A 26,726-nucleotide genomic window follows, 5' to 3' on the forward strand; every position below is an offset into this window, starting at 1 on the left:
AGACTCCATAAGGTGGATGGGCTTGGTCAGATGGGGAAAATTACAACTGTAGAACTCACTGACTTACGAAGACAGGAGACAGAGGGCATCTCTTTAGATTTATGTGTCAGAACACGTCGAGCCCGCTTGGGAGAAAGAGTGGTTTATCTGGCCATGGTGCAAACCCAAAGCCAGGTGTTCATTATCATCCAGCAAACAAATGCCTTTCCAGTGTTAAGTCCTTTCACACAAACGTCTTATGAAAGTATCTATTTAAAGATACTTTCATATTTAAAATGCTTTAATTTCTAATTACATATTAATTATTGATTTGAATGAACTCTAAGAATAACTAATAGTAATAAATAATCATACAAGCTATATATAGTACTAAGAATGTTAATAAAGGGTATTCACTAAATTTTTAATGGTGAATGGAATGAAGCTCTTTCATTATTTTCTTGATTCAAGATATGTAAAGAAGGTGGCATCATGAGATGATCTGGATGATGCTTACGAGCAGATTAGCACAAGGCCTTGTTTACACGCAGATTTGAAGTGGAGAATTGGAACTGAATTCCCAAACAGCCACTGTTTGTTCTGCCTTTAAAATAAATTGCTCTAGATGTAATTCTGCAAGTTGTAGTATTACATTCAAGTGTTTTAGAACTACTTTCAGGAGAATAATGGTACTATGCTATTTTCTTCATAATTCTAATGTTATCTAAGCACTCTGTTTCACAAGTCTTAAAACACAGATATCCAAACATATGCTGTTGTTGATACCGGTGATGAGAATCAGAGTAGAGTCCCATTTCTCTGATGTGAAGATTGAACACCCGAGAAACACGGAGGCAAGTGTAGAAAGCAAGTTTTATTTAAAGGATACAATAGAGATAGACTTCTCTAAAGAGCTGAGTGTCTGAGGAAGTGGGGGTGTCCTGCCCCTTTTATACCTTTTAGATTTCTTTTGTTCTCATGTTTTTCCTCCCTCATCCCGACTATGTGACTAGTGACCATAGGGTGGGCCAAAAGGTAGAATGATCCAAGGGCAGGAACAAAACCACCCAGGGGTATCTGGTATTGGCAGGAAGGAAGTGGACCAGAGAACATTAATTAATAACCCCTTGCAGGGATGAACAATTCCCTGGAGGCAGGCTACCTTGGCAACAGGTGGAAGAGGGTTAAGGCCTCTGGAGGTATTAGCATTTTACTCCCTTTCCTTTTGAACCTGCCCCTGTCTTCCCCATGACCCTACCATTCATTGCCTACACTGACTGTCCTTTTGTCCCCCTCTTGGCCTCAACATAACATTGAAGTTTAAGATTATTCAGTGAGTTGCCAGTGATAGAAACAAAAGCGTTTATACTGGTTTAAACAACTAACATCAAATCTCTAGCTCTGTTCAGGGCCAGAGTCTTGGGTGCTGATGGAAGATATTCTAGGTTCTTCTGAATGGAAATGGACTTCCTTTTGCCACCAGATTTCTGGGAGATTTACCGATTCACAATGACAGGGTAGAAAGGCAGAATGTGAGTACCCACATGTTAGATGTCAAGCAAGGTTAAAGTAAATTAAAATACTGTTTTGTTGAGCCATGGAATCACTTCGCTGATACAGAAGTGGAACATAACAACCTTATTGCAGATCATGATTCTGTTCTCAGAGTGCTCGGTTACAGAATCACTCACTGTAAAGCAAGAGCCTGACAACAAACTGCGGCAGGCTTTGCATCGCTAGTCTGCACCTCGCTGTAGAAAAGCTACGTGTAAGTCTACTAATCCAAATATGGCCACCATTGAGGGAAGAAACCCATTGTAGCCCCACAGTTCCTGAAAGGGGTGCTGTAGCTGCGAGACTGAAGCCTCAAGACCCCTGGTCACAAAGCCACCACCCCAGGCATTCCTCAGTGCTGTCACCAGCTTCTGCCTCTGCCTTATGTCACTAGCACTTGTGATTGAAATAAGCAAACGACAGGTCGGAGACAAGGAGGTATGGAGCATGGTCCTGGCATTTCACAAGGTGGTATCAGAGATGCACCAACATCTCTTAAGAAATACAAAATTTATTTTAAAGTTCCTTAGAAAAAAAAAATCTAACTAGCAAATCAAACCCAAACTCGTTACTGTGGTTATTCTTCCTTATTAAATTTCCTTCTGATGCAAATTTAAGTTTAAAAAAGTAAGCACCCTTAAAGAAAAACACTATACATGCACAGGTGCTACTAATAACTCACAGTGAAAGCTTGGAAAGCTCTTGTGAGGTGGAGAGACTGAGCTCAGTGACAGGCGGTTCTGTCACCAAGTGGCTGCACTCCCTTAGGCAGTGCCAAGCTCTTTGGGCATCCACCCCTTATGTTAAAGAGATGGTGAGGGTGACCTGTTGGTCCATCCAGGGCCCCCATCCTGTGAGCCGTGCTCACTTGTCAAATGCCATTACCAAGAGCAACAATCTCAAGTTAGTATCAAACTCTAACAGGAACGCTGTCCTTGAACAAGTGGGGATATTAGTGGATCTCATGTGGATTTTTTTTTGAGGGGGGGGGAGTTTAAAATACTCTATTGGTAGGTCAGACTAATTCTTTGAAAGACTGAAGATAAACATGATTTTGCTTGGTGACTCTACCCTTTATACACATGGGAGAGATCCCAAATACCTTTGTATTCTCTCATCAATGGAGTAGCCAACTAGGAGACATTTTATACTATATTTCATATTACTATTATTCTAATATGTGAGAAGGAGGTTTGGATGTCCATGGAGGACTGTAGTCAGAGGAAAATAAGTTAATTTAAAAAAAAATATGGGAAAAAAGATAGATGAATATTAGTCGAAGGTAAAGAATTATGTTTTAAGACCAGGAGGAGCCTGAAGCCTTAAAATAACTTAAAACAGCTCATCTGGTTTCTGGTTTTACTTTTTCACTCTGAAAACAGAAAGTGTGTTACCAGTTCCCATTTTCATGGGTAATAGAATTTGAATCCCAAGTGCGCTCTGTTTCCTTTACTAAGCCACCTCCACAATGTTCTCCACGGCTGGAGGATAAGCATTTGATCAAAACCTGACTCTGCGTGCCAACAGCATTACATGCAGAAAATTTCTACCCAGGATTATTTTCATGGCCCAGGCTTCTTAAAGTAAAGAAAACTCCCTGTCCTGGAGTTGAGATGCCATCGCTGGCCCTGGATGGTCCCACCACTTAGGGAAGACTCTCCTGGAATTTTTCCATCATTACTTCTGACCCAGCTGGAACAGAACCCACTAACTAGTGGGCTGCAGGGTAAAGGACAGGTTCTGCAGCTGAACTAAATATTTTGGAAATCATCTAATTAAGGACTAAAATACTGTCTTTCTCTATTCTGAGTACTTCTATATATATTTAACCTATTTAGCTCAACAAACACACACTAATAAAACCAATGTCATCTATTTTTGGGGAAAATGTCTACTTGTAATAGTGTTAAAAAAAAAGGAAGAAAGAAAAGATGCTGTGGGTGACAATGTGTTCCCTGTGACCTCCGAAGTAGAGCACATTTAAACATAAATACACGGGCTTCTCTGTTGGCCTTCTGCAGTATCAACAATTTCATTATTGGTTGTGATTTCAAAGACCTCTTGGGAAATGTGACTTCACAGCGTTCTGTCCTCCGACAGCCTACTGTTAGCTGTTCCTGTAGACATGCTTGATCTTGGCCTCCGTGGGTGCAGAGCCTGGCCCCCTGGAGGGGTGCCTGTGCCCTGTGCAGAGCTCCTGTTTTGGGACCAGTCACTGCCGACTCAGCCTCCTCCAAAGAGTGGCAGCCAGCCTCTGTGAGGACGCTCGGGCCCTGGGCAGCTGCTGCTGGGTGAGCGCAGGCACACTGGAGCTGATGGCCCTGCTGGGCTTACCTGCGGGTGGGGAGATGGAGTGTCTGGACGCTCCGGGCGCACTGGGGGTTCTGAGTCCCCGTCCAGCGCGCAGTACTGCACGGCTGCTGTCCCTTTGGTCGCCAGAGGCTGGGGCAGGGAGGTTCGGGCTGCCTCTGCTGAGGGAGCACAGTGGCCGTGGCAGGCTTCCGCTGAGTTTCCTCAGCGCCAGGAGCTGTTCCCGGGCTTGGCTCAGGGCCTGTGTCAGCTCAGAGCGCTCTTCACACTCTCTGCGCACGGTTTCCTGAAGAAAGGTATTCTGAAAAGAGAAGGGAGAGCAGCCCTGGCTTCAGACCATGCACAGACTTGTGATGCTCACAGTCAGAGGTCTGTGCTCACATCGGGCACAGCCACAAAGTGCCCTAGGAGAGCACCTGGTCCAACCCTTGCCATCTGCAGAGGAGCAACCAAGAGTCAGGGACCAAGAGTCTGAGTGGCCCTTGGATGGCAGTGGTGGGTCTGGGGACAGAGCCTAGGCCTTCTAACACCCACGGTAGTGGATTTTCAACTTCTGTGTCTTTGATTTCAGAGAGTATGTTCTGCAGTGTGATGTCTAAGAGTTAAATCCATATGATCATTAGAGACATTCAGTGAAGGTATGCTGCAGCACGTAAGACAAATAGATAAAATTGCTTGGATTTTAAGTCAAAAGAATAAAATCTATCAGCTATAGTATTTAAACAATAAAATTAGTTATTTATATGATACTTTCTTAATGAATTTTAAATTTAGATCATTTGCCATTCTATAAGATAGTATCCCAAAATAAAGAACACTATCTTCTGTTTTTAACTCCAGTCAGCAATCATTTATCAAGCTACTAGAAGTTGTAATGGGTACAGTCTATATCAGTCAGTTTCATGTTACTGTAACAAAACACTCAAGATAATTAACTTATAAAGAGAAAAGGGTTATTTTGGCTCATGGTTCTGATGGTTTCAATCCAAGATCAGCCTATTGCTTTGGATCTCTAGCAAGGGTGGTACATCACTGTAGCAGTACATAGAGGAGTAAACAGCTGAAGTCATTAGCCAGGAAATAGAAAGGGAGGACCAGTTGAGTCCCACACACCTTCTGAGAGCATCGTCCAATGACCTAAAGACCTTCCACAATGTCCTATCTCCCAAAGGTCCTACCTCCTCCCAATAGTACCAACCCTGGGGAACCAAGCCTTTAATACATAGGCCCTAGGAGATATCACCACCCAAACTATAGTACGGTCCTTGCCCTCAAGAAGTTTGCTGCCCGATAAGTTTTTTTGTCCCTTTTTATGTCCCTAAGAGAGTTGGGACACAAGGGTATAAGTTTGGAGCTTAAATAAGGAGACATTTTAATAGAAAGTTAGAGCTGTCTGGATGACATCTGGAAAGTTGATTTCACTTGGCCAGGATGCACCCAGCCACATTCAAGCTTGAAATGTGTAGCTGCACTAGACAACAGCAAGTCTCCCTCAAATCCTGAGATTCTACATGTCGAGTTGAGTAGTTACTCATCTTTCACCTCTGGAGTTCATCAAAATTCCTTCAAAGCCCTGGTAAAGATAGGTCTTGTGTCTCCCCAGTATCCCTACATTCACATCTGCAGGATGTTAAAACAGAGGTGGGAAAATAAGCAATTCAACGTAGTCCTAATAAATGCACAATTAAAATGACTGCACTATAGAATTTATTGACTCAGATGAATTTCCAGGAGGTGAGCTTGTTTGTGAATGCAGTCCAGGCATTTCCAAGTCAGACTCTGGGTGAAAAAGATCCTCCCTAGGGGTTGGCTAACTCCCCTGCTGTTAGGGGGACTCACACAAGAGCAGCAGGGAGAGCAGCAGCTTCCTGGATCAGAGTTTCTGTGATTATGGACAGAAGTCTACTCAACTCCAAATTTGGTAATCAGAATAGAAGAACATGGAGCAATTCCAGATGAGCACAGCAGTTTTCTATAAAATTAGTGGCATGTCTCTGCACTTGCATATAGAATTTACAAATAAATGTGATTCATGTCTTCATGTACTTTTTCAAAATCATGGGCTTAAAAAAATCATGGGCTAATCATTTGTTTCCAGTTATTGCTCTTTTGTATTTTTGGAAGAACCAGAGACCACTGCATGTGGCTTTACTGCCTGGCTTTCACTCACTGTACCTGAAATACTGTTGAAAGGCAGGGAAGGGGTGGACAAGATGAATATGCTGCTGTCAGCTGTCATTTTATTTATTGCTCCCAACACTTACATTTGCCAAAGAAAGGCAATGCAGCTCAGACTGGCTTTGCAACCCCCTGAGAGCACCCCAGATATGAAGTGGTGGAGCCCTGCCTGGCCCCAGAGCGCTGCTTCACACTGCCTGCAGGGGCCCAAATTAGTTGTCTGATTCATTTTGTATCAAGCAGGCAGGGTCCACTTTGTTCCCTTGAAGGAATAAATGTAAGACATTTCTTTTTCTTTTGTCCAAGTGTTTGAAACTATGTTGATCTAATTTTTTTTAAAGTTAAGAGAAACACTCCAGGTGCCTCATGCTTCTTATCTTCTACTGGAACAAGCTGGTAAAACGTGTCCAAGTGTTTACACCATTGGTAGGACTGAAAATTAGTACAGCTTCTATAGAAACCAGTGTGGAAGTTCCCTGAAAGACTAGAATTGGAACTACCATATGGCCAGCTATGCCGCTCCTTGGTATCCATCCTGAATGACTAAAGTCAGCATTCTGCAGGGATACCTACATTCCCAGGTTTACAGCAGCACAAATCACAACAGCCAAACTGGTCAATGGATGAATAGATAAGGAAAATGTGGTATATATACACCAAGGAGTTTTATTCAGCCACATTGAAAAATGAAATTATGTTATTTGCAGGAAAATGGATGGAACTTGAGAACACTATGTTAAGCAAAATAAGCCAAACTCAGAAACTCAAGGGTCATATGTTTTCTCTGAAATAGAAAAAGGAAAGAAAGGTGAGGCAGGAATCTCAGGTAAAATGGAGGGAGATCGAAGAGTGGAGGAAAAGGACAGGGGAGGGAGGAGGGACAGAGGGATGTTGGGGAGGGATATTGGCCCAATTATATTGTTACATAGCGTGCATGTATGAGTATGTAACAGCAAATGCCACTGTTATGTGCAACTATAATGCACTGACAAAAAGAAAATGGAAAAAATGTGTTGAAGTGATCAGAGTTATGGCTTTTAGTGAGTTAGGATAAAGAAAACCACAAGAAAGAATATATTTTATTAGAATAATTAAAAGAATACTATGGGTAGCAGCAAACGACGAGGTCAGAGAATCGTTGACATGAATGACAGGTGCAATTACATAAGAGAACCGAGGTGGAGGAAGTGATGACAAGAGCTTTACTTCAAGAAGAGCGAAATTCAGCCAATTTGCTAAAATTAAAGTCTGAAAGGGGAAGGGAACATCCGACTGTGAGGCCCATAAAGCTGTCCTAGGCAAGTGACAAGGAGAAAACAGAGAGGTGGAGTGGATGGGCATGTCCCCAGGGGCTGGCACCGCAGGCTGCATGCAGGCCCAGCCAGACCACCCTGTAGCTCCTGCCAGCCCCGGGGGGCCGTCCAGAGGAGCACAGGGTGTGGCTGGGGCAGGGGAGGGCTACCCAGCTCCATGTGGAGCCTCTGCCCTGGAACTCATCCTTCTTCGAGGCTACTATTCTTGAGAACGAAGGATTAATTCTCTTTCCTCTAGTATTTTCCAAACCAGGAAGACCTTGGAACTGAAAACACCATGAAATCTTACGTGGATCTCATAATACCTTCATATCCTATGCTGCTGCCAACACCTCCTCTAAAATTGAGATCACAACTCAGTAGTGTCCAAGAGGCAGTTCAGAGGTTATAATTTGTTCAATCACAGGGCAAATAAAATGGAAATAGAGCACTTGCAAGTTTAGGAGATTGCTGTTTCAGGAGTGGAGTGATAGGGTGGGACAACAGGACATGTGGATATGGCCAGAGTCAGTGACACATCAGTGGAAAATTCCATCATCCAGGAAAAGAATCATCACCGTGGTTAGATTTTTTTTTTTTCTGCAATTTAGGCAGGAGGAAGGCTGGTGCAGCATTTTAATTCGTGTTTTCACCAACAACGTCGGAAACCATGTTCGATAGAATATGTTCCATAAAACTGAAAGCTGGCTGGATGCAGTAGCGCCCACCTGTAATCCCAGCAGCTCAAGAGGCCGAGGCAGGAGGATCATGAGATGAGTTCAAAGCCAGCCTCAGAACTCAGCAAGACCCTATCTCTAAATAAAATATAAAAAAGGCTGAGGGTTAAGTGTCCCGGGTTCAATCTCAGTACCAAAAACAAAACAAAAGAACCTTGAGAGCTGCAGGCCCCGTGAGAACCACAGGGCGGCTGCCACACTCTGTGTGTTCTCAAGAAAGCTGTCTGGTCATGTTTTACCACAGCAAGGCCAAAGCATATGGCTGGAGTGCAGCTGAATCCCGAAGCGGAAGTGAGAGGGGGGGCTTAGGCCAGGTACAGGCCAGCGGTCCCCAGGCAGAGTGGGTAGCAGGTGCCAATGCTGGGTGAGAGGCACACATTGCGGTGAAGCATGGCTCAGTGTGACTTGGGCAAGCACACAGCAAGGCCAGGCCAGGCCAGAGGCAGGGAGCAGCCAGCAGGCCAGGTCCTGAAGGGACTCGGCAAACAACCCTAGAGCCGTGACTTTGTCCCGAGGGTCACGTGCAGTCAGGGAGAGGCTGACATCAAGCAGGGTGGATGCTTGGAAGGAAGACCCCTTCCAGCTCTGTGGGAATCGGCCTGAGAGGCGCAGGGTGGGAGGCAGGGACGCAGGAGCTGCAGGTTCTCGTGCAGAGGTTCCTTCCTAAGAGACCCTGGATTAGGGTGGTCTAGGGGAGAGCGAAATTCCTGGGTCCTTAGACTCTGCTGATCGGTGGCCAGCATAATTGATAGATACCGTGGTAACATTTCCAGATAAAGGCTATGATGAGCTTAAAAAATGGCTTAATTGCACTCCCACTGAGTAGGTAAATGTCAAGATGAAAATATAAATTAGCTCACCATCTGTTTTAAATTTCTAATATTAAAAAATGGCCAATCTCCTCCACTCTTGGCAGTGAAAGAGTAGTTTATTTTTATGTTTGTTTTCATTTTTATCCTTAGAGACAGCTGGGTTTCTTTCTATTCCAAACACAGTGGAAGAGGCACGAGAAGGCTTAGTGGGGTAACTCGATCATCCTGAAGGTGAGACTCCTATTTGTGGTGTTCCAGAATCAGCTGTGCTGGGCAAGATCTGGGGGGAGCGGGCCAGGAAAGCAAGTCCTGGGAGAAGAATAAGCACAGGCGCTGGCAACGTTCACGCTTTACCCAGCGAAGTTCAGGTCCGTCATGGAACCAACCATCAGGGCATGCAGTGTCCACCCACTCTAACTAGACAGGCCTCAGGGCAGTGGGTGGCTGGCCCACTGGGCAGGGGCTGAGGTGAAGGAAAATGTGTGGAAAGGCGTGGAAACCAGAAAGACAAGTGGGAGTTGGCAAAGCCGTGCCCTAATCCCATTCAGAGGCTTCTGTTCAACCACTGTGGTCAGCCCAAGAAGAAGAAAGGCTGCGGAAGTGGCCTTCTGGTGAGGCAGGAATAAGAATCTGAAGAAACTCCCAGGAAAGAAGCAAGATGAATGTCAAGCAGGTGGTTGTTGGAATTATATTTCCATGCTGCGAACAACAAAACCAACCATAGCCAACACACACGCTTCAACACTGTAGAAACTGGGGACAAGAATCCCTCAGCTGATGCATCTCAGCAGAGCTTCAGGACTGGGAGGAAAAGCCCATGAAGATAAGAGTATTCAGGATTTACTTTTCTAAGTCAACAATACAACTTTAATCAGGATTTAATTAGTATTGTTGGGCACAGTTCTACACACCTGTAATCCCAGGGATATGGGAGGTTAAGGAAGGAGGATCACAAGTTCCTGGCCAACCTCAACAAATTAGTGAGGCTCTCAGCAACTTAGTGAGACCCTATTTAAAAATTAAAAATAGGGCTGGGGATGTGGCTCAAGCGGTAGCGCGCTCGCCTGGCATGCGTGCGGCCCGGGTTTGATCCTCAGCACCACATACCAACAAAGATGTTGTGTCCACCGAGAACGAAAAAAAAAATATTAAAAATTCTCTCTCTCTCTCTAAAAAAAAATAAAAATAAAAATAAAAAAATAAAAAAGGAAGGGGATGTAGCTCAGTGGTAAAGTGCCTCTGGTTCAATCTCCTATGTGTGTGTGTAAATAGATTGATTTAATTAGTATTAATTAAGCAAGACAAACACAACTCATCCACATTTCTTCTCATCTGTCAGTGTCCAGACATATCCCTCTTCACAGGTGGTGACTCTGTCTGGGCCCCTTGTGCCTGTGCCCCAAGGCTAAGGCTTCCAGATTCCCAGCTCACTATCCTCCCTTCTGCCTGCCAGGCTGATCCTGTTCCTGCTCCTACGGGGCCAGAGGCTAGAGAATGTCCTTATTCTCTCACACTTTGAGGGAGCACTGGTGACTGGCTATTTTTATTATGTCCAGAAGTTGAGAACATTTGATTGGTGATTTACTAACTGGTATAGTCTCTGTCTCATAGACAGAACCACCAGAGAAACATGCACCATTTTCTCCATTCTGGTTAAACATGCAAGTACAGTAAATGCATGCCCTAAAAACCAAGAAGGCCTCTCTTGAAAATTAAGCCTTTTGTGTTTTGCAAATGCCACAAATTCTTAAGTGTTAATCTTTTATGGTTTATAGGAATCTATCCTTGCCAGGTTTATTCATAAACTTTTCTAAACAAAAGAGGTTTCTTAAAAAGAAAAAAACAAAACGGATTTTCCATTTAGAAAATAAGTAAAAACACCAAAAAGTTTAAAATCATCCACGATTCCAACATTTTAAAAAACGTCTATAAGAAGTGAAAGCCCTACCCATTCCGCCCTATCCCCCAGAGGGAACTGCTGTGACAGTGTGCAGACAGAGCCTTCCTGTCTTCTCTCTCTGTGTCTGTAACACCACAGAGATAACTTACACTCCACTTATTTGTTTTGTAAACAAAAAGCCAGATCCAGAATGCCAAGAGTTGGTCAGGCAAACAGCATAAAGAACAAATAAAAACCGCAGCCGTGATGAGCACAAATGCAGGGCTACACTCCTTGAGCCACAGTTCTGACATCCAGAAACTCTGCAAAGAAAAATTTTGTAACTCATTATTCTCATTGGTACAATCTGAGTGGATGAACAGGAAGCTAGCTAGTTCTTCTTGATGACATTAAGTGTGAACCCTCGGATGTCTCACTGTGGAAATGCTGATATCACTGCAGGGGAGGGCTGCTCCAGATCTCTGGGGGCGTCTGCACTCTGCTAACTTTTTGAGACTCAGAATCCTTTTAATTCCTTACCTGTCTGAACCTTAGACTTTCAGATAAGAGTGGGACTGGCATAAGCTGGGGGCTCCCTTCTTTAGATACTTTCTTTCCTAGGAGGTCCTTAGCGTCTTTCCCTGGTTGTCCACCTGCCTCTGTCGCCATTGCTGACTCTCCTCTTAATAGCCTTTAAAAGGTGGAACGTCTGTTCCCAACCCTCTCTCCATTACCTCATTCCCTGGGTGATCTCACTCATTCCCAAGCATCAGCTACTGAATCGGTATCTTCTGTGGATGTGGAGCCTCTGGGACGCCTCCATGGCTGATGCAGCAGGAACTCGAACGCCAGCATGTCCCCATGCTGGATGACATCATGAGACAGCTATCTCATGGCTGCTCGGCTGTGAACGTGATCTGAAGATGAGGGTTTGGCTTCTCATTCCAATCCTAGCCTCACACAACCTCCTCTCCATCCTCACATCGTATTTCCACCACAGCCGCTGCCTTCCATGTTGGTTCATGTGGTCCTGGTGTCTGATATCATGCACACCTGAGCCAGAGGGGGTGCATCTGCCTGCACCCCCTTTCCAGCACTCTCCTCCCAGGGCTACTGTCTCACTGTTTATCTACATGTTTTCTAGGTGTTTAGTACTATTTTTTTTTTTTTTTTTTACCAAACTCACATAGATACAAACATCCTCCCCAAATATTCAAGTATTCCATACCAGCTTTGCTCTGCTCTTGGAGATATTTCTAAGACTCTCCCCCTACCCTCGCCCCCCCACTCCTGCTCTGCATAGCCGGGTTGTGCTAGAAATCCACTGTGCAGCTGTACCCTCCTCCTAGGATCCCTTCTACCTCCCAGCTTGACCCTGATATCCTGATCCCTACATTTCTCCTTTCTTAGTGACTACCTCACTGTAGTGTCACTTTTCCTCTAGCAGCTTCCTGAAAAGGCTGCAAGGGAAGATCATTCATGAAGACCCCACTGTCTGGAAATACCCTTCTTTGACACTTAGGCTTGCTTGATAGTTTGGCAGGATAAGGAATTCTAGGCTGCAAGTTCTTTCCTTCAGAATTTGGAAGGCATTTTCTTTTATTTTCTACTGTGGTTGTTAAGGATTCTTATGCCATTTTGACCCTTGATCCCTTTAAAGTGACCTGCTCCCCATCTCTGAAGATTCTAAGTACTTGTGTTTCTTAACATAGCTTAGGGTACTGACATTTCATAACAAATGTCCTTGGGAGGCTGTGGTATGCACTCTCTGTTCTTGGATATGTTCTTGAACTTAACTCCTGGGTAGTTTCCTTCTCTCCACTTCCTCTGTGCTCTCTTTCTGAATTCCTACGAGTGGGCGATTAGATGTTCTGGCTCAGTTTCCTAATTTTATTTTCTTCTATCTCTGCTTTTTCTTCCTGCTACTTTCTGGGAGACTTTTTAAAAAATCTTCATTATTTAGCCCAAATATTGATTTTATTTCTTTTTTCTTTTTTTTTACTTTGACTTTTGTATTTTAATAATCATTCTTGTTCTTTTTTCATAGCTTCTTGTTCATGTTTAATGATACAACAGTATCCCTTTTCTGAGGACATTTGCTATGGTTTGTATGTGGTTTGAGTGTGTCCCCCAAGGCTTCATGCATTGAAATTTAATTTCCATTGTAAGATATAAAGGGGTGAAATTTAATTCAACTCTGGTATTTAGAGGCAGGGCCTTTGGGAGTAATAATGTTTGATATGGAAAATGACAAACTCCAAAATAGTGTGGCTCAGGTAGAGGGAGTGAGGAAGAAGGCAGCACACTGACAACACTGATCCTGTCCTAAGACATTTTTTCCCAGTGACAAGACAAGCCCTGGGGAGGGCATATCCACTAAGGCCTAGACTGGCAGTCTCTGGGAAGAAGCCCAAGTGTTGATTCTTCCCAAAATAACTCCTTTCCCAGTGACAGTGCAATGAGACCCTGGAGGGAAAGAGATAAATATTGAACATTGAACCTAGACCCTCCATCTGGTCCACTGACTGCTGACCCCAGATCTTCCATTAGACACGCTCTGTCAATGATTAAGTTACCTCTCAGTATAACCTACATAAGCACAAACTGCCCTTTGGCCAGAGGCTCATTTTCCACAAGGAAAGTGGGTCCATCAGAGGTGTGACTCCATTCCTGAATAAAAGCTGTGCTGATCCATGAAGTTTGTGTGTGGCCCATCCTTTAGTGCTAACATTTGGTTCCCTGTCTGGAAAATGAAAGAAAGGTAATATTTTATCCTTCCCTGTAAACCCACTCCCTCTCCACAGTCAGTTAATGACTGATGAGGCCTGGAAAGTGACTGTGGAGCATCCGACACTTCTGCTCCTATGAGCTATAGCTAAGTCCCCTTCTGATGGTGCCCCTTTACCTTGTAGAACATAGGCCCTTCAAGCCCTCTGCAGTCTACCTTAGCTGAGCAACTGCCAGCTTTTTGTGTGGAAGAAATTTGGTGCAAAGGACAGAGGAGGACTTAAGGCAACCAAAGGCAACTGGCTAGGGCCACTCCCTGGTGTTGCACGGAGGCCTCTTATCTCAAATCTGGCCCCGACTGCCTTTAGGGGTACCAAATATCAACCTCCTGCTAGATTCTTACGGTTTGATGCCATGTGGACAATGCAGGATCCATTCCAAGTCCTTTACTGGCATTGAAGGTGTCCCGTTTCCACTTCCTTCCCACCCCACCCCCCAATCTTCCCTTCCCTTATACACCCAGAAAACCTCACGGATCAGAGACTCCTTTGCCATTTTGTTCCTGTAGCCAACACCGGCTTCTAATTCTCCAGAGTGGTAAGACCCTGTCTGGTCTCCAGCAGATAGGTACCCTGCCCGAGACCCAACCTTTTGGCCTGCTGAGACCCTGGGCGTCCCCCCACCATTGAAACTGGGGTGAAGACATTCCCCCATTTTCTGGTAGGACCGTCCAGCTTGGTGTCAGAAAGAATACAGGAGATGCTTTGGTTTCAATCTGACATCCTGGTCATGCCTCCCCAACTTGGGAATCAGTCAGCCATTTCCATGGAACTCCCCTTTGGGTTATCTCATTAGTAATTTCAAGATCCTTTACTCTCAAATTGACCTCAAAATCAAATGCTTCATTAAGCTCAGCACTCAAATTTGGCCATAATATAAATTAGATAATCTGCACCAATGGCCCAAGTATGGGACCTTGGATCAAGAAATTCTCCAAAATTCAAAAATAACCTGTTTTATTGGGGCTGAGGTTGTGGCTCAGTGGTTGAGTGAGGTCCTGGGTTCGATCCTCAGCACTACATATCAGCAAATAAATAAATAAAGGTCCATCAATAACTAATAAAATTTTTTTAAAAAATTATCTATTATATATAGATTGGCAAAATTTACGGAATGTCAAAGTTGTTTGAGGCTCCCTACCTTCAAGCTTTCTTTTTTTCTTCACTCAATTACCAAATACACCTCCTAGACTCTCAAATTCCTGCTGATACTCTCTTTCTACCTGTCAATTTATCAGCAGGTCTGCACTGATGCCCATAAGAAGCTTAAGCAGTTAGAGAAGGGTGCCAGAGCTTCCCAGCAGCAACGTCTAGATACTGCCTTCCAAACCTTTAACAACAGGGAAGACGAGGCCAAACAAGAGAAAGAAAAGAATCTTAAAACTAAACATCAGCTCCTAGCCTCAGCCATCCACAGTCCTAGAAAGGCCACTGCTGCTCATGGCCCCACCAGACCCTCTAATACATCTCCTGGGCCCTGTTTCCAATGTGGGTGAACTGGACATTGGGCAAAAGTCTGCCCAAACCCAAGGCCCCCCCACCAAGCCCTGACCTAACTGTAGGCAATGGGGACACTGGAAGGTGGACTGTCCCCAAGGAAAAATACCCCTCCCCTCAGTGGAGCTAGCTTCCTAAGTCTCATACACTGAGTTGTTGGAACAAGAAGACCCAAATTCCACTGCCTGTCACCTCAGAAAATACATTAGAGGAGCCCCAAGTTATAGGGATGGTGAACGGCTAAGCAGCAGGCAAATATTCCCCTTCTGAAGAGATTTTAAGAGCATAACTAGCTGGTAAGTGTCCTCCCTTAATTTAAAATAATTATCAAAAGGTTCATTAGTATCCCACCCAAAGTCATGTAAGTGGAGCCTTATTTCAAGCCCCTACCCTCAACTTACCTACGGAGCAAATATTTAACCTGTTTGCCACTGAGGAAAAATACACAGCAGCCTCATCCTCAAAAGTAATGGGAGATAATGTTTCATAATTTTCTACATCCAACCTGCCTGATTACCAACTGGAGAAAAAAGGGGTTAAGCCAGCCTCAGCAATTTAGCGAGGCACTAGGCAACTCAGTGAAACCCTGTCTCTAATAAAATACAAAATAGGGCTAGGGAGTGTCCCTGGGTTTAATCCCTGGTACACGCCCCCCCCCCCAAAAAAAAAACACCAAAATTAAAAAGCCCTAGGCAGCAATTTCCCTGGCAAGACTGTGCCGAAGCTTGTATGGGAATGTAAACAGCAAACTAAGTAGAGATTGATTCGGGACTGAAGAACAAAAAGTATCCCTTTAACCTCTCTGGCTGCACAGAAAAAAACGATTTTAGGGCTCCCCTCTCTCTCTTCCTCTCTCCTCTCTCTTTCTCACTCTCTCATGCTACTTTACTAAAATAATTAATGGTGATATCAATCCTCCCCAACAAGAACTTTTTTTAAAATTCTATATTTTTTTGACCTCATGATTTTGATCCTACATGTGAGGTTATGTGTGTTTTTTTTTTAATCAAATATTTTATCCAACTTATAAGGTTTTTTTTTACACTCTGCTTTGTTCAGAGCCAATTTGCAAAGGTTAGCTTTCAATCTAATAGGTTTTACAAAGCTATAAGGGCCTTTACTTGTTTGTTCCATGTTTGTCCCGTCTGTGTGTGTGTATTTGCGTATCGAAACTGTCATATAGATGAATGAGCTCACAAGTTAAAATTTAACAAATGGATACAAATACCTTTGGTTCTTGTGGTTTAAAAGGTTCAGTTGATATTAGGTATACAAATGAGTATGTAAATGTGTAAATCCATTATTTTTAGGATTTTTCTTCAACAAGGAAGAGGTGAATGTTGTTCAACACACCTGTTTGATATCTTGATTTTATAATCAATAAGTAAATTAGATTTGACATATATGGGATTAATCTTCATAAATGTGTGTTAGAAGCATCTAACTAATTTGCAAAGTTAAAATGTTAACTGTTAAATATAACATCAAATATTCTTAACTTCTTTAATTCCATGGGGTGATAAATGTGAACATTGTGTTTTCATGATTTGTAAGCAAAGAGATGTGATTCTATGTACAAGAGGTCTAAAAGTTTCAACTGTGTTTCAATTAGAGTGCTGTAAATGACATATAGTATTTCTTCTGAATAATATAAATTCAGAAATTTCATAAGGGTTGTTTCATATTGTAAGCAAAAAGAAGGGTCAACAGATATGAAAGATAAATTAGAAGGTTCTAGATATGGAAATATATTTAGTAGAAGGAAAAAGAAAATGTTTCTGGGTAAGAAAGTCTTTGTGTGATGAAATAAACAACATGAAGGTCTAAGTAAGTGATAAGAAGGTTTGTGTAAGTAAAGGGCAAATTTCATCAAGCTTATGTATAACTAAGTTGGAGGTATGGGTTGGCCATGGTTAATGCAAAAACACCCACTTTTAATAATGAAGAGATTTGGGGCAGTTTAGCTTAAGGAGTTTCTTCCCTTAACCCTGTTAAGTACTTTTACACACACATACCTGGGTTCCTAGCTATAACAATACTGTTAATAAAACAATCAGTTAAAGCTATTTAAGGTTTTTCCCTAAGGTCAAATACTAATGTACTGATATAAAACCAAGGTTTTAATCTATATGTTAAACTGACAAGAATTTCTCAAAACATTAATTTACTCTTAATATGTATTAAGTTTTATTCTTTGAAGCAAGTGGTCTTAAAGGAATTAAGATCTATGCAACACAGGTTACACAGCAACAACCATTATTTTCAAGTATTACACTACATTACAGAATCTAAATTTTCCTCTAAAAGCTAAACTTAGTTAATATAAAAATGTCATTATAGCATATTAAATATGTTCATGTCTTCCAGATATACTAGTCTTTAAAACAAAAGGTTTCAAAGAACATTTTTATCAAGTTGGTGTTCTCCAAACTAAAGTTGTCTGTAGTGGTAATTTTAGATTAATAAGAATAGTAAATCTTATTGGGGATTTATTTATATCATTTAATATTCTGTAACTGGACCTGAACCTTATGTTACTTTTTGCACTGGGGTAAAACTGTAAATGTATTTCTAAAAGATAACCAGAGCCTGAACTATTTAAAGGTTAATTTTGTGAAACATGAAAGCATTTTGCCACTTTCCCACATAAAAGGAAAGTTAAAAGCTCTTTAGCTTTCTTTGATACATGTTTTAAATGTAATGTTATATTGTGTTAACTAACATTCGTATAGTCTCAGGAAACAATATATGCAAACTTTGTAAAATGGCACTTAAGAAAAAGGCAAAGATTAGCTTCAGAACTAGAACACTTTACCTAAGGTTTGCCAAGAGCACCTCCTTACCTGAGATAAGGCTCGATCTCCCACCTTACTGTATGTTACAATGCCTCCAAAATAGGCTGGACTTCAGCTCCATTTCAAGTTGTGTTCAAAAGACTGATGTTTGTTGTAAAGATTACTGTGACCTCAAACAGGGATACAATGTATAATTCAGATAAAATTCAAGATAGCTATTACGCAAACTAAATATGTTTTTACTCTTGTTAATTTCATTTTATGTTTTCCTTGTGAAGTTTGTAACTGTTGTCTGTTAATGTTTTGCAGAGGTGCTGCTTCAAGAGCACACAATCTGGGTTAATTTGAGGTAATAAGCCATTACCTTTTACAGAATAGACAAGATATAAGGCTAACTTCTAGTACTAATACAGACTCCAATTAATAGAAGAGGTAAATGACTGTAAGGTTATAGACATTGAAGTTAAAGCCCAGTACTCTTACTTTAAGATTGGTGAGACTGGCTTGCTGGATGTTTAGGACCATGGCTGAAAGACCAAGGCTAAAACAAAAGGGCCAAGAAAACTAATATTTGGTTCCTGCCCTCTGAGTCAGCCTGAACCCAGGGAACGAGAGAACTTCTCTAAGGAATTTTGCAACTCTGGGCCACATGATCTCCCCATCAGGAGAACAGAAAGCCAATCAGTGGAGAACAGAAAAGCCAATCAGTGCACTGGAGAACAGAAAGCCAATCAGTGCACCTGCTGCAAAGAGGAGGGTCCCTGGAGAAGGGAGACATCCCTGATGCTTCCAAGGGAAGCCACTTCATCAAGAACACCCTACCTAGCAGATGGCACTAAAAGAGCTAAGAAGCTGCTCTCAAGTTCCCCAAGAGTGACCCCTGGGGAAACTCAGCTGATTCTTAACAGCAGATAGGAACAAGGTCAATTTGACCAGCTTGATCTTGAACACCTAGCAAAAAGTTATAACCAAAATGCAGCCATAGACAAGAGTTCTTTTGATGGAACTTAAGACCTACACCTATGTCAGTTCCACAATCCTGATGCTTCCCAAGTTCTGAGTTTTTTCCGTTTGTGGGGCTCATATTTATCCCTGCCTACCAAAATTAGACTGGCCTCTCTACCTTAATCTTCTTACTCCTCAAACTGACATTTTATCTCACAACCAAATCCTAACCATTCCAATAACAGCACACACCAGACACAGGAAAGCTCCCAAATTATTCCCCTATTCATAGGGCTAAAAATGTCCACTGGGATTAATACAAGAGCAGCAGGATTAGGAACCTCCATTCACTATAAAAATAGTCAGCATAGGTTACTGCAGATATCCAACAGGTCATCAATTTGGTAAAGACTTTACAAACTCAATTGGACTCCCTGGCATCTGTTGTCCCATAAAACCGGTCAGGGAAGACTAGTAAGAGACAAGGTTAAATGTATCCAGGACCACCTGGAATACGGTGGAGGTTTTCGAATCTGAAATGCTTATTTTCAATATAGTAAGTTTAACAATGTTACCCATCTTAATATTTCCTTTCATAAGGAGTTCTATCTCACAGCATGTGTATTAAATCCCTATGTTTACTGTTTGGACCTATTCAAGTACAATATAATGCCTCACAAAACATATATTATGCTAAATGTGAGAAGTGTGTGCTAAAACAATGTGTCAATCAGAGTATATGGCAGAGTCCAGGACAAACTGCTATGATTCCCAAAAAGGTCAGTAGTCACATGGCTCCCTGTAAAAGTGCTAAATGTTTTTATCTGATGGCTAATAGCTGGTATTGTTATCTTGGCTGAGATAATTGCCTCTGCATCTACTGCAGCAGTGGTACTGTACCAGCAGACACAGAAAACTCATTTTATTCAACAATTTCAAAGAACTTTACTGAGACTTGGTGATATGTGCTTAATAGAAGAAAAAAGAAAATATTCAGGCACATATTAATCAGGGACTTGATCCTTTTCATAATGCATCTTTGGATGTGTTAAAATTACGATACCAAGTTTTGGCCATGGTTAATGCAAAAACACCCACTTTTAATGATGAAGAGATTTGGGGCAGTTTAGCTGAAGGAATTTCTTCCCTTAACTATTTTAAGTACTTTTACACACACATATCTGGGTTCCTAGCTATAACAATACTGTTAATTGTGTCCCTGTTCTTGTTTTATATAATTTGTCAAGCAGGGTGGAAACGATTAAACCATGAGGAGAATATGGTTCCAAGGTTAATCATGCTTGCAATGCTCCAAAGGAATTGGACCCCTGAAATCATGGGAAGAACACCCTAAATATGAGTGGGCCTTAATTAAGAATAACAGAATCCTCAGGTATGTCACATGCCAAAATCACTTTACTAGCACTAACAAATTAGTCTTCACCTTTCACATTACATAATTCTCCTATCACTAGGTAAGCTAATTAGTCTTCATTTTATATATTACAATTGTTTCCCTAACCTAGCAAACCAGTTAATCTTCACGTATTGTATATTTGTTCTCCCTAGTTTTAGTTTTACAGTTTCTTAATAAATTCATCAGCTCAGCCACAACTGCCAGGAGACGTCTCTCCTCCCGCTACCCACTGTCTGATGTTCTGGAGCTTCATAAAGAGAATTGACATGGTTTGTGATGACCTCAGAACTTCCCCCACACCTCCCCCTCTGCATGTCCCCCATGTTCACTTAAAGGACTGTGAAAGGAAGGCCCCTGTATGTTATCCCTTCTCAGCAAGAAGTAGCTAGAGACCTTGCCATTCTGGTTCATGTATCTCTGTCAGAGTTTGGAATGTTGGATATGGAAAATGACAAACTCCAAAACAGTGTGGCTCAGGCAGAGGGAGTGAGGAAGAAGGCAGCACACTGACAACACTGATCCTGTCCCAAGACATTCTTCTGCCAGTGACAAGACAAACTGTGGGGAGGGCATATCCACTAAAGCCTAGACTGGCAGTCTCTGGGAAGAAGCCCAAGCGTTGATTTTTCCCAAAATAAGTCCTTTCCCAGTGACAGTGCAATGAGACCCTGGAGGGAAAAAGAGAAATACTGAACACTGATCCTAGACCCTCCATCTGGTCCACTGATTGCTGACCTCAGATCTTCCATTAGACACGCTCTGTCAATGATTAAGTTACCTCTCAGTATAACCTATATAAGCACAAACTGCCTTTTGGCCAGTGGCTCATTTTCCACAAGGAAAGTGGGTCCTTCAGAGGTGTGACTCCATTCCTGAATAAAAGCTGTGCTGATCCATGAAGTTTGTGTGTGGCCCATCCTTTAGTTCTAACAAATAAGATTAGATAAGGTCATTAGGGTAAAGCCCTTGTGATTGAATCCTGGTGGCTTTATATGAAGAGGAAGAGCGAGCAGAACACATATACATACATACATACACACACACGTGTGCAATCCCACACATGTTCTCTGTTTCTTCCCATGTGAAGTCCTGTGCTATCTCAGGACTCTGCCAGAAAAAATGCCATCAATAGATATGACATTTTGGCCTTAAGCAACCAGATCATGAGCCAAAATAGACTTTTTTAAAAATGATTTACCCAGTTTGTGGTGTTGTTATAACACCACATTATATCTTTTTCCCGAAGCACTCTTCTGACCCATGTGTGGTTTTGTATTTGTTACTTCTAAGTTCTTCTTCATTTTTCCCCCTTATTTGTTCATTTCTGGTTTCTGTCCTTCATAGTAGATATATTTCTCAAACACTTGGAGATCTTTAGCTGTTCATGCTGAAAATTGGGTTCCCAGATGTTACTTGGAGCTCCATGTGTATGGATAGGGCTTACTGGCTGGTACACCCGAGAGTAGGTAGATTGCACATGGACCTGGACATTTCATGGGCCCCCTCATGGTCAGAATACACAGATATCTTCTTTTGAGGCAGCTCATTTCCCTGGAGAGGGCTCTTCCAACTTCTTGCCTACTGATGAATAAACCTGCTGGCCAGTGTTCTGGGAGTTGAGTGTATGGTGGGAATGGGAGCTCTCCCATTTAACAAGCAGATTCTCTCTGGCTCCTGTTTCACCCCACACTCTGCTGTCTTGTATGCTCAGATCCAGTGCTTCTCCCATCCAATTTTACTAGAGAATGAACCTCTAGTATCCTGCAGGCTGCATGGAGACTGGGGAAGCCACCTCAAGATCTACTTGCTCCCTTTACAGTCTTGCAAGCTTTCCTGCTTTCAGCTTCTCTCCTGTCCCTCTTTCAGAGGTATCTGGTGTCTCCAATTCCTGAGCCTCCAGTGTTATCACTTACTTAGGTCTGCTCCATTGGATCCCCTGGTCTTATCACCATAGACATTAGGGTCTCTATAGTCTATAGACTCCTAAGTCAATGGTCTGTAGCCACCTCTTAGCCATTTGCTTTCCATTTTCCAAAATTTTGTCAACATCTTTTTTTTTCCTTTTTTTTTTTTTTTTTTTTTTTTTACCTCTGATTGAATCCAGAGAACTTTACCACTGAGCTGCATCCCTAGCCCTTTTTGCTTTTTATTTTGAGACAGGGTCTCATTAAGTTGGTGAGGCTGGCCTCGGATTCTCAATCTCCCTGCTGCAGCTTCCAGAGTTGCTGTGACCACAGGTGTGTGCCCCCAGGTCCAGCGGCATCTTTTCCACCTGGCATCTACTCCTCTTTTTCTCTTCGCCCTTGTGGATTAATCACTTTTTATTATTTCCACCCATTTCTGTGGCAGCAAAATGGAAGTAGAGATTCAATTCTCCATGTTTAACCAAGAGGATTATTTTCTGAATATCTTTCATCATGGATGGGCTATAGGAATTGCAGAATTTAAAATTCCTGCTCCTTTCTGCGCCTTATCTACAGTCTTAAAACAACAAAAATGTTGAGCCCTCTGCACTGGTTTTCCTTTGGTTCTCTTATGTGAGCTTTTTTAGATTTTTTTTTTCTTAATTTGCCATGTTCTTTCCCTGGCTCACAATAAGGCCATAACCACGAGACCATATTCTCTTGATAAAATTTACATGGAACTAGCATGAAGGCAGACTGACCCCTGGAAGCTTGTGCCCATGTTTAACTTGGCTTTGATGACAACTTGCTATTCTTTAACATATTGACTTTCTCTTCTCAACTTCCTTTTATTTTTTGTTTTTGAAGTTCCAAAGTTTTAATGTATGTGTCTATTCCCCAGCAAGAATTTTGAGGGGCTCTTGTTCACAGTTACATTTCCAGTACAGTTTTACTTTCCATTTTCTCTCTGCTTATGGCCTGTACCCTTTCTCTTGCTATACCCTATGCTGCTATTTTGGCTTCAATAATCCCTGCTCTACTTAGGGAGGCTTGTCTTGCCCTTCAGAGGCTAGCCTGGAGAACTTGTCTTCATACAATTAAAAGCAAAGTCTGCCCCTTCTTTGTCCACTTGGAAGAGAATAGCGCTTTCTTCCTTTTATTCGAGCCTCCTATTAGACCATTAATTCTTCATTCTAATGGGAATTTATTCTTCACTTAAATGCAGCTTCATTTCTCTAGAATCCAAGAAATTTAAGTGTCTGGAATGTATGATCAAAAAAGAAAATAGTACTTTTCACTTTAATGCTTCTATTCACAGCTTCTATGCTTTCTGGCTCATAAATCCTGTTACTTTTATTGGCCCATTCCCTATTTTCATAAGCATATTCTGGATTTTGGTATGCTTAGCTACAGAATAGCCTTATTTATTTACACTTCAGTTTTAATTATTTACTTTAGGGGTGACACTTTGGTAGCTTCCAATGGAAGATCTAGTGTATCCTCTCCTCCCATAGCTGCTCCATGCTCATCTTTAATTAGCTTTCTTTATTCTAGGGATGATCCTTTTCTCCTCTCTAGTGATGATCAATGACCATTTATATACCAATCCACTATGTTCTTTTAACAGTCAGTATGTATTTTAAATGAAACCTCATATTTCTAAGTGGCTTTCTTTTGTAACTAAAGAACAAGACAGGTCCAGATGTAGCTTCTTTTGTGTGAGAGCAAAATCTCTTTGTTTTCAATCTGATTTCTTTTGCTAAAATCACTTCCAGAGGGCCTTTGGTTGGAAGCCATTAAAATGGCCCCAGTGGTTTCTGCAGTCTTGATGGTCAAATTTGTGCGCTTGCTTCACCTTGAGTGTGGGCTGGGCTCATTGCCTCATAGTGGGGGCAGTGGGATAGCACTTTGGAGACTTCGTCATACAAGGACTGTGGCTCTTGTCTTGGCACCCTTCTCTCCTCTGCCTCCTCACCCCAAGGGAGCCAGTACTGGTCTAAGGAGCCACCTGTGGCAAGGGCTTACGGGGGCTTCTGGCCAACAGCTAGAGGTTCTCAGGTCAATAGCCTGTGAGGAAGAAAATCCTGTGCATAATCATCCACGTGGGCTGGAGGCCATGGCTCTGCCCACCCACTACCACCCTAGCTGGAGGCCAGGCCTCCCCCAGCTAGGTCTTCAGGTAAAACTGCTCACCTCTGGGTTCATTGATACCATGTGGTCTGGTGAGACCCTCAGAAATGATAATTTTATAGTTTGAAACTTCTGAATTGGAGATAATTTGTCACATAGCAATACATAATAAATACAGGCTCTTAAGGCAAATTACCTAGCTTTTTGCCTGTTTTTCATAGCTAAATTTGTTTAGATCGTTCTCTCCTCTAGAGAGAATTTAATTACTCATGAAAGTTTTTCTTTTTTTTTTTAGTTCATCTTTTTTTTTAATTGTTGGTCGTTCAAAACATTACATAGTTCTTAATATATCATATTACACAGTTTAGTTCAAGTGGGTTATGAACTCCCATTTTTACCCCGTATACAGATTGCTGTATCACATCAGTTACACTTCCATTGATTTACATATTGCCATTCTAGTGTCTGATGTATTCTGCTATCTATCCTATTCTCTACTATCCCCCCTCCCCTCCCCTCCCCTCCCCTCCCCATTTCTCTCTCTACCCCCTCTACTGTAAATCATTTCCTCCACTTGTATTATTCTTCTCTTACCCCTCATTTCCTCTTATATGTAATTTTGTAAAACCCTGAGGTTCACCTTCCATTTCCATGCGATTTCCCTTCTCACTCCCTTTCCCTCCCACCTCTCATCCCTGTTTAATGTTAATCTTCTTCTCAAGCTCTTCATCCCTACCCTGTCCTTGGTTACTCCCCTTATATCAAAGCAGTCATTTGGCATTTGTTTTTTAAGGATTGGCTAGCTTCACTTAGCATAATCTGCTCTAATGCCATCCATTTCCCTCCAAATTCTATGATTTTGTCATTTTTTAATGCAGAGTAATACTCCATTGTGTATAAATGCCACATTTTTTTTATCCATTCATCTATTGAAGGGCATCTAGGTTGGTTCCACAATCTTGCTATCGTGAATTGTGCTGCTATGAACATCGATGTAGCAAAGTCCCTGTAGCATGCTCTTATTAGGTCTTTAGGGAATAGACCGAGAAGGGGAATAGCTGGGTCAAATGGTGGTTCCATTCCCAGCTTTCCAAGAAATCTCCATACTGCTTTCAAAATTGGCTGCACCATTTTGCAGTCCCACCAACAATGAACAAGTGTACCCTTTTCCCCGCATCCTCTCCAGCACTTGTTGTTGTTGGACTTCATAATGGCTGCCAATCTTACTGGAGTGAGATGGTATCTTAGGGTAGTTTTGATTTGCATTTCTCTGACTGCTAGAGATGGTGAGCATTTTTTCATGTACTTATTAATTGATTGTATGTCCTCCTCTGAGAAGTGTCTGTTGAGGTCCTTGGCCCATTTGTTGATTGGGTTATTTGTTATTTTATTGTCTAATTTTTTGAGTTCTTTGTATACTCTGGATATTAGGGCTCTATCTGAAGTGTGTGGAGTAAAGATTTGTTCCCAGGATGTAGGCTCCCTGTTTACCTCTCTTATTGTTTCTTTTGCTGAGAAAAAACTTTTTAGTTTGAGTAAGTCCCATTTGTTGATTCTAGTTGTTAACTCTTGTGCTATGGGTGTCCTATTGAGGAATTTGGAGCCCGACCCCACAGTATGTAGATCATAGCCAACTTTTTCTTCTATCAGACGCCGTGTCTCTGATTTAATATCAAGCTCCTTGATCCATTTTGAGTTAACTTTTGTGCATGGCGAGAGAAAGGGATTCAGTTTCATTTTGATGCAAATGGATTTCCAGTTTTCCCAGCACCATTTGTTGAAGATGCTATCCTTCCTCCATTGCATGCTATTAGCCCCTTTATCAAATATAAGATAGTTGTAGTTTTGTGGATTGGTTACTGTGTCCTCTATTCTGTACCATTGGTCCACCCGCCTGTTTTGGTACCAGTACCATGCTGTTTTTGTTACTACTGCTCTGTAGTATAGTTTGAAGTCTGGTATCGCTATACCGCCTGATTCACACTTCCTGCTTAGCATTGTTTTTGCTATTCTGGGTCTTTTATTATTCCATATGAATTTCATGATTGTTTTATCTATTTCTACAAGAAATGCTGTTGGGATTTTGATTGGCATTGCATTGAACTTATAGAGAACTTTTGGTAATATCGCCATTTTGATGATGTTAGTTCTGCCTATCCATGAATAGGGTATATTTTTCCATTTTCTAAGGTCTTCTTCTATATCTCTCTTTAGGGTTCTGTAGTTTTCATTGTATAAGTCTTTCACCTCTTTTGTTAGGTTGATTCCCAAGTATTTTATTTTTTGGGGGGATATTGTGAATGGAGTAGTTGTCCTCATTTCCGTTTCAGAGGATTTGTCGCTGATATACAGGAATGCATTTGATTTATGCGTGTTGATTTTATATCCTGCCACTTTGCTGAATTCATTTATTAGCTTTAATAATTTCTTTGTAGACCCTTTTGGGTCTGCTAGGTATAGAATCATGTCATCTGCAAATAGTGATAATTTAAGTTCTTCTTTTCCTATTTT

At 41.9% G+C, this 26,726-nt stretch overlaps 1 protein-coding gene across 2 annotated transcripts in view; it reads right to left on the reverse strand.

Moving 5' to 3' along the window:
* Positions 1–834: 834 nt before the first annotated feature.
* LEKR1 (leucine, glutamate and lysine rich 1) overlaps positions 835–26,726 on the reverse strand; it is a 195,819-nt gene continuing 169,927 nt past the window's right edge. For both annotated transcript variants that reach the window (XM_081302792.1, XM_081302791.1), the window contains one exon: positions 835–4,144. In XM_081302792.1, coding sequence (XP_081158918.1) covers positions 3,746–4,144 — 399 coding nt within the window. In that variant the 3' untranslated portion in view covers positions 835–3,745. The remainder of the gene's footprint in view (positions 4,145–26,726) is intronic.

The sequence above is a fragment of the Spermophilus citellus genome, assembly GCF_964194105.1.
Source record: "Spermophilus citellus genome assembly, chromosome: 7".
NCBI lineage: Eukaryota > Metazoa > Chordata > Mammalia > Rodentia > Sciuridae > Spermophilus > Spermophilus citellus.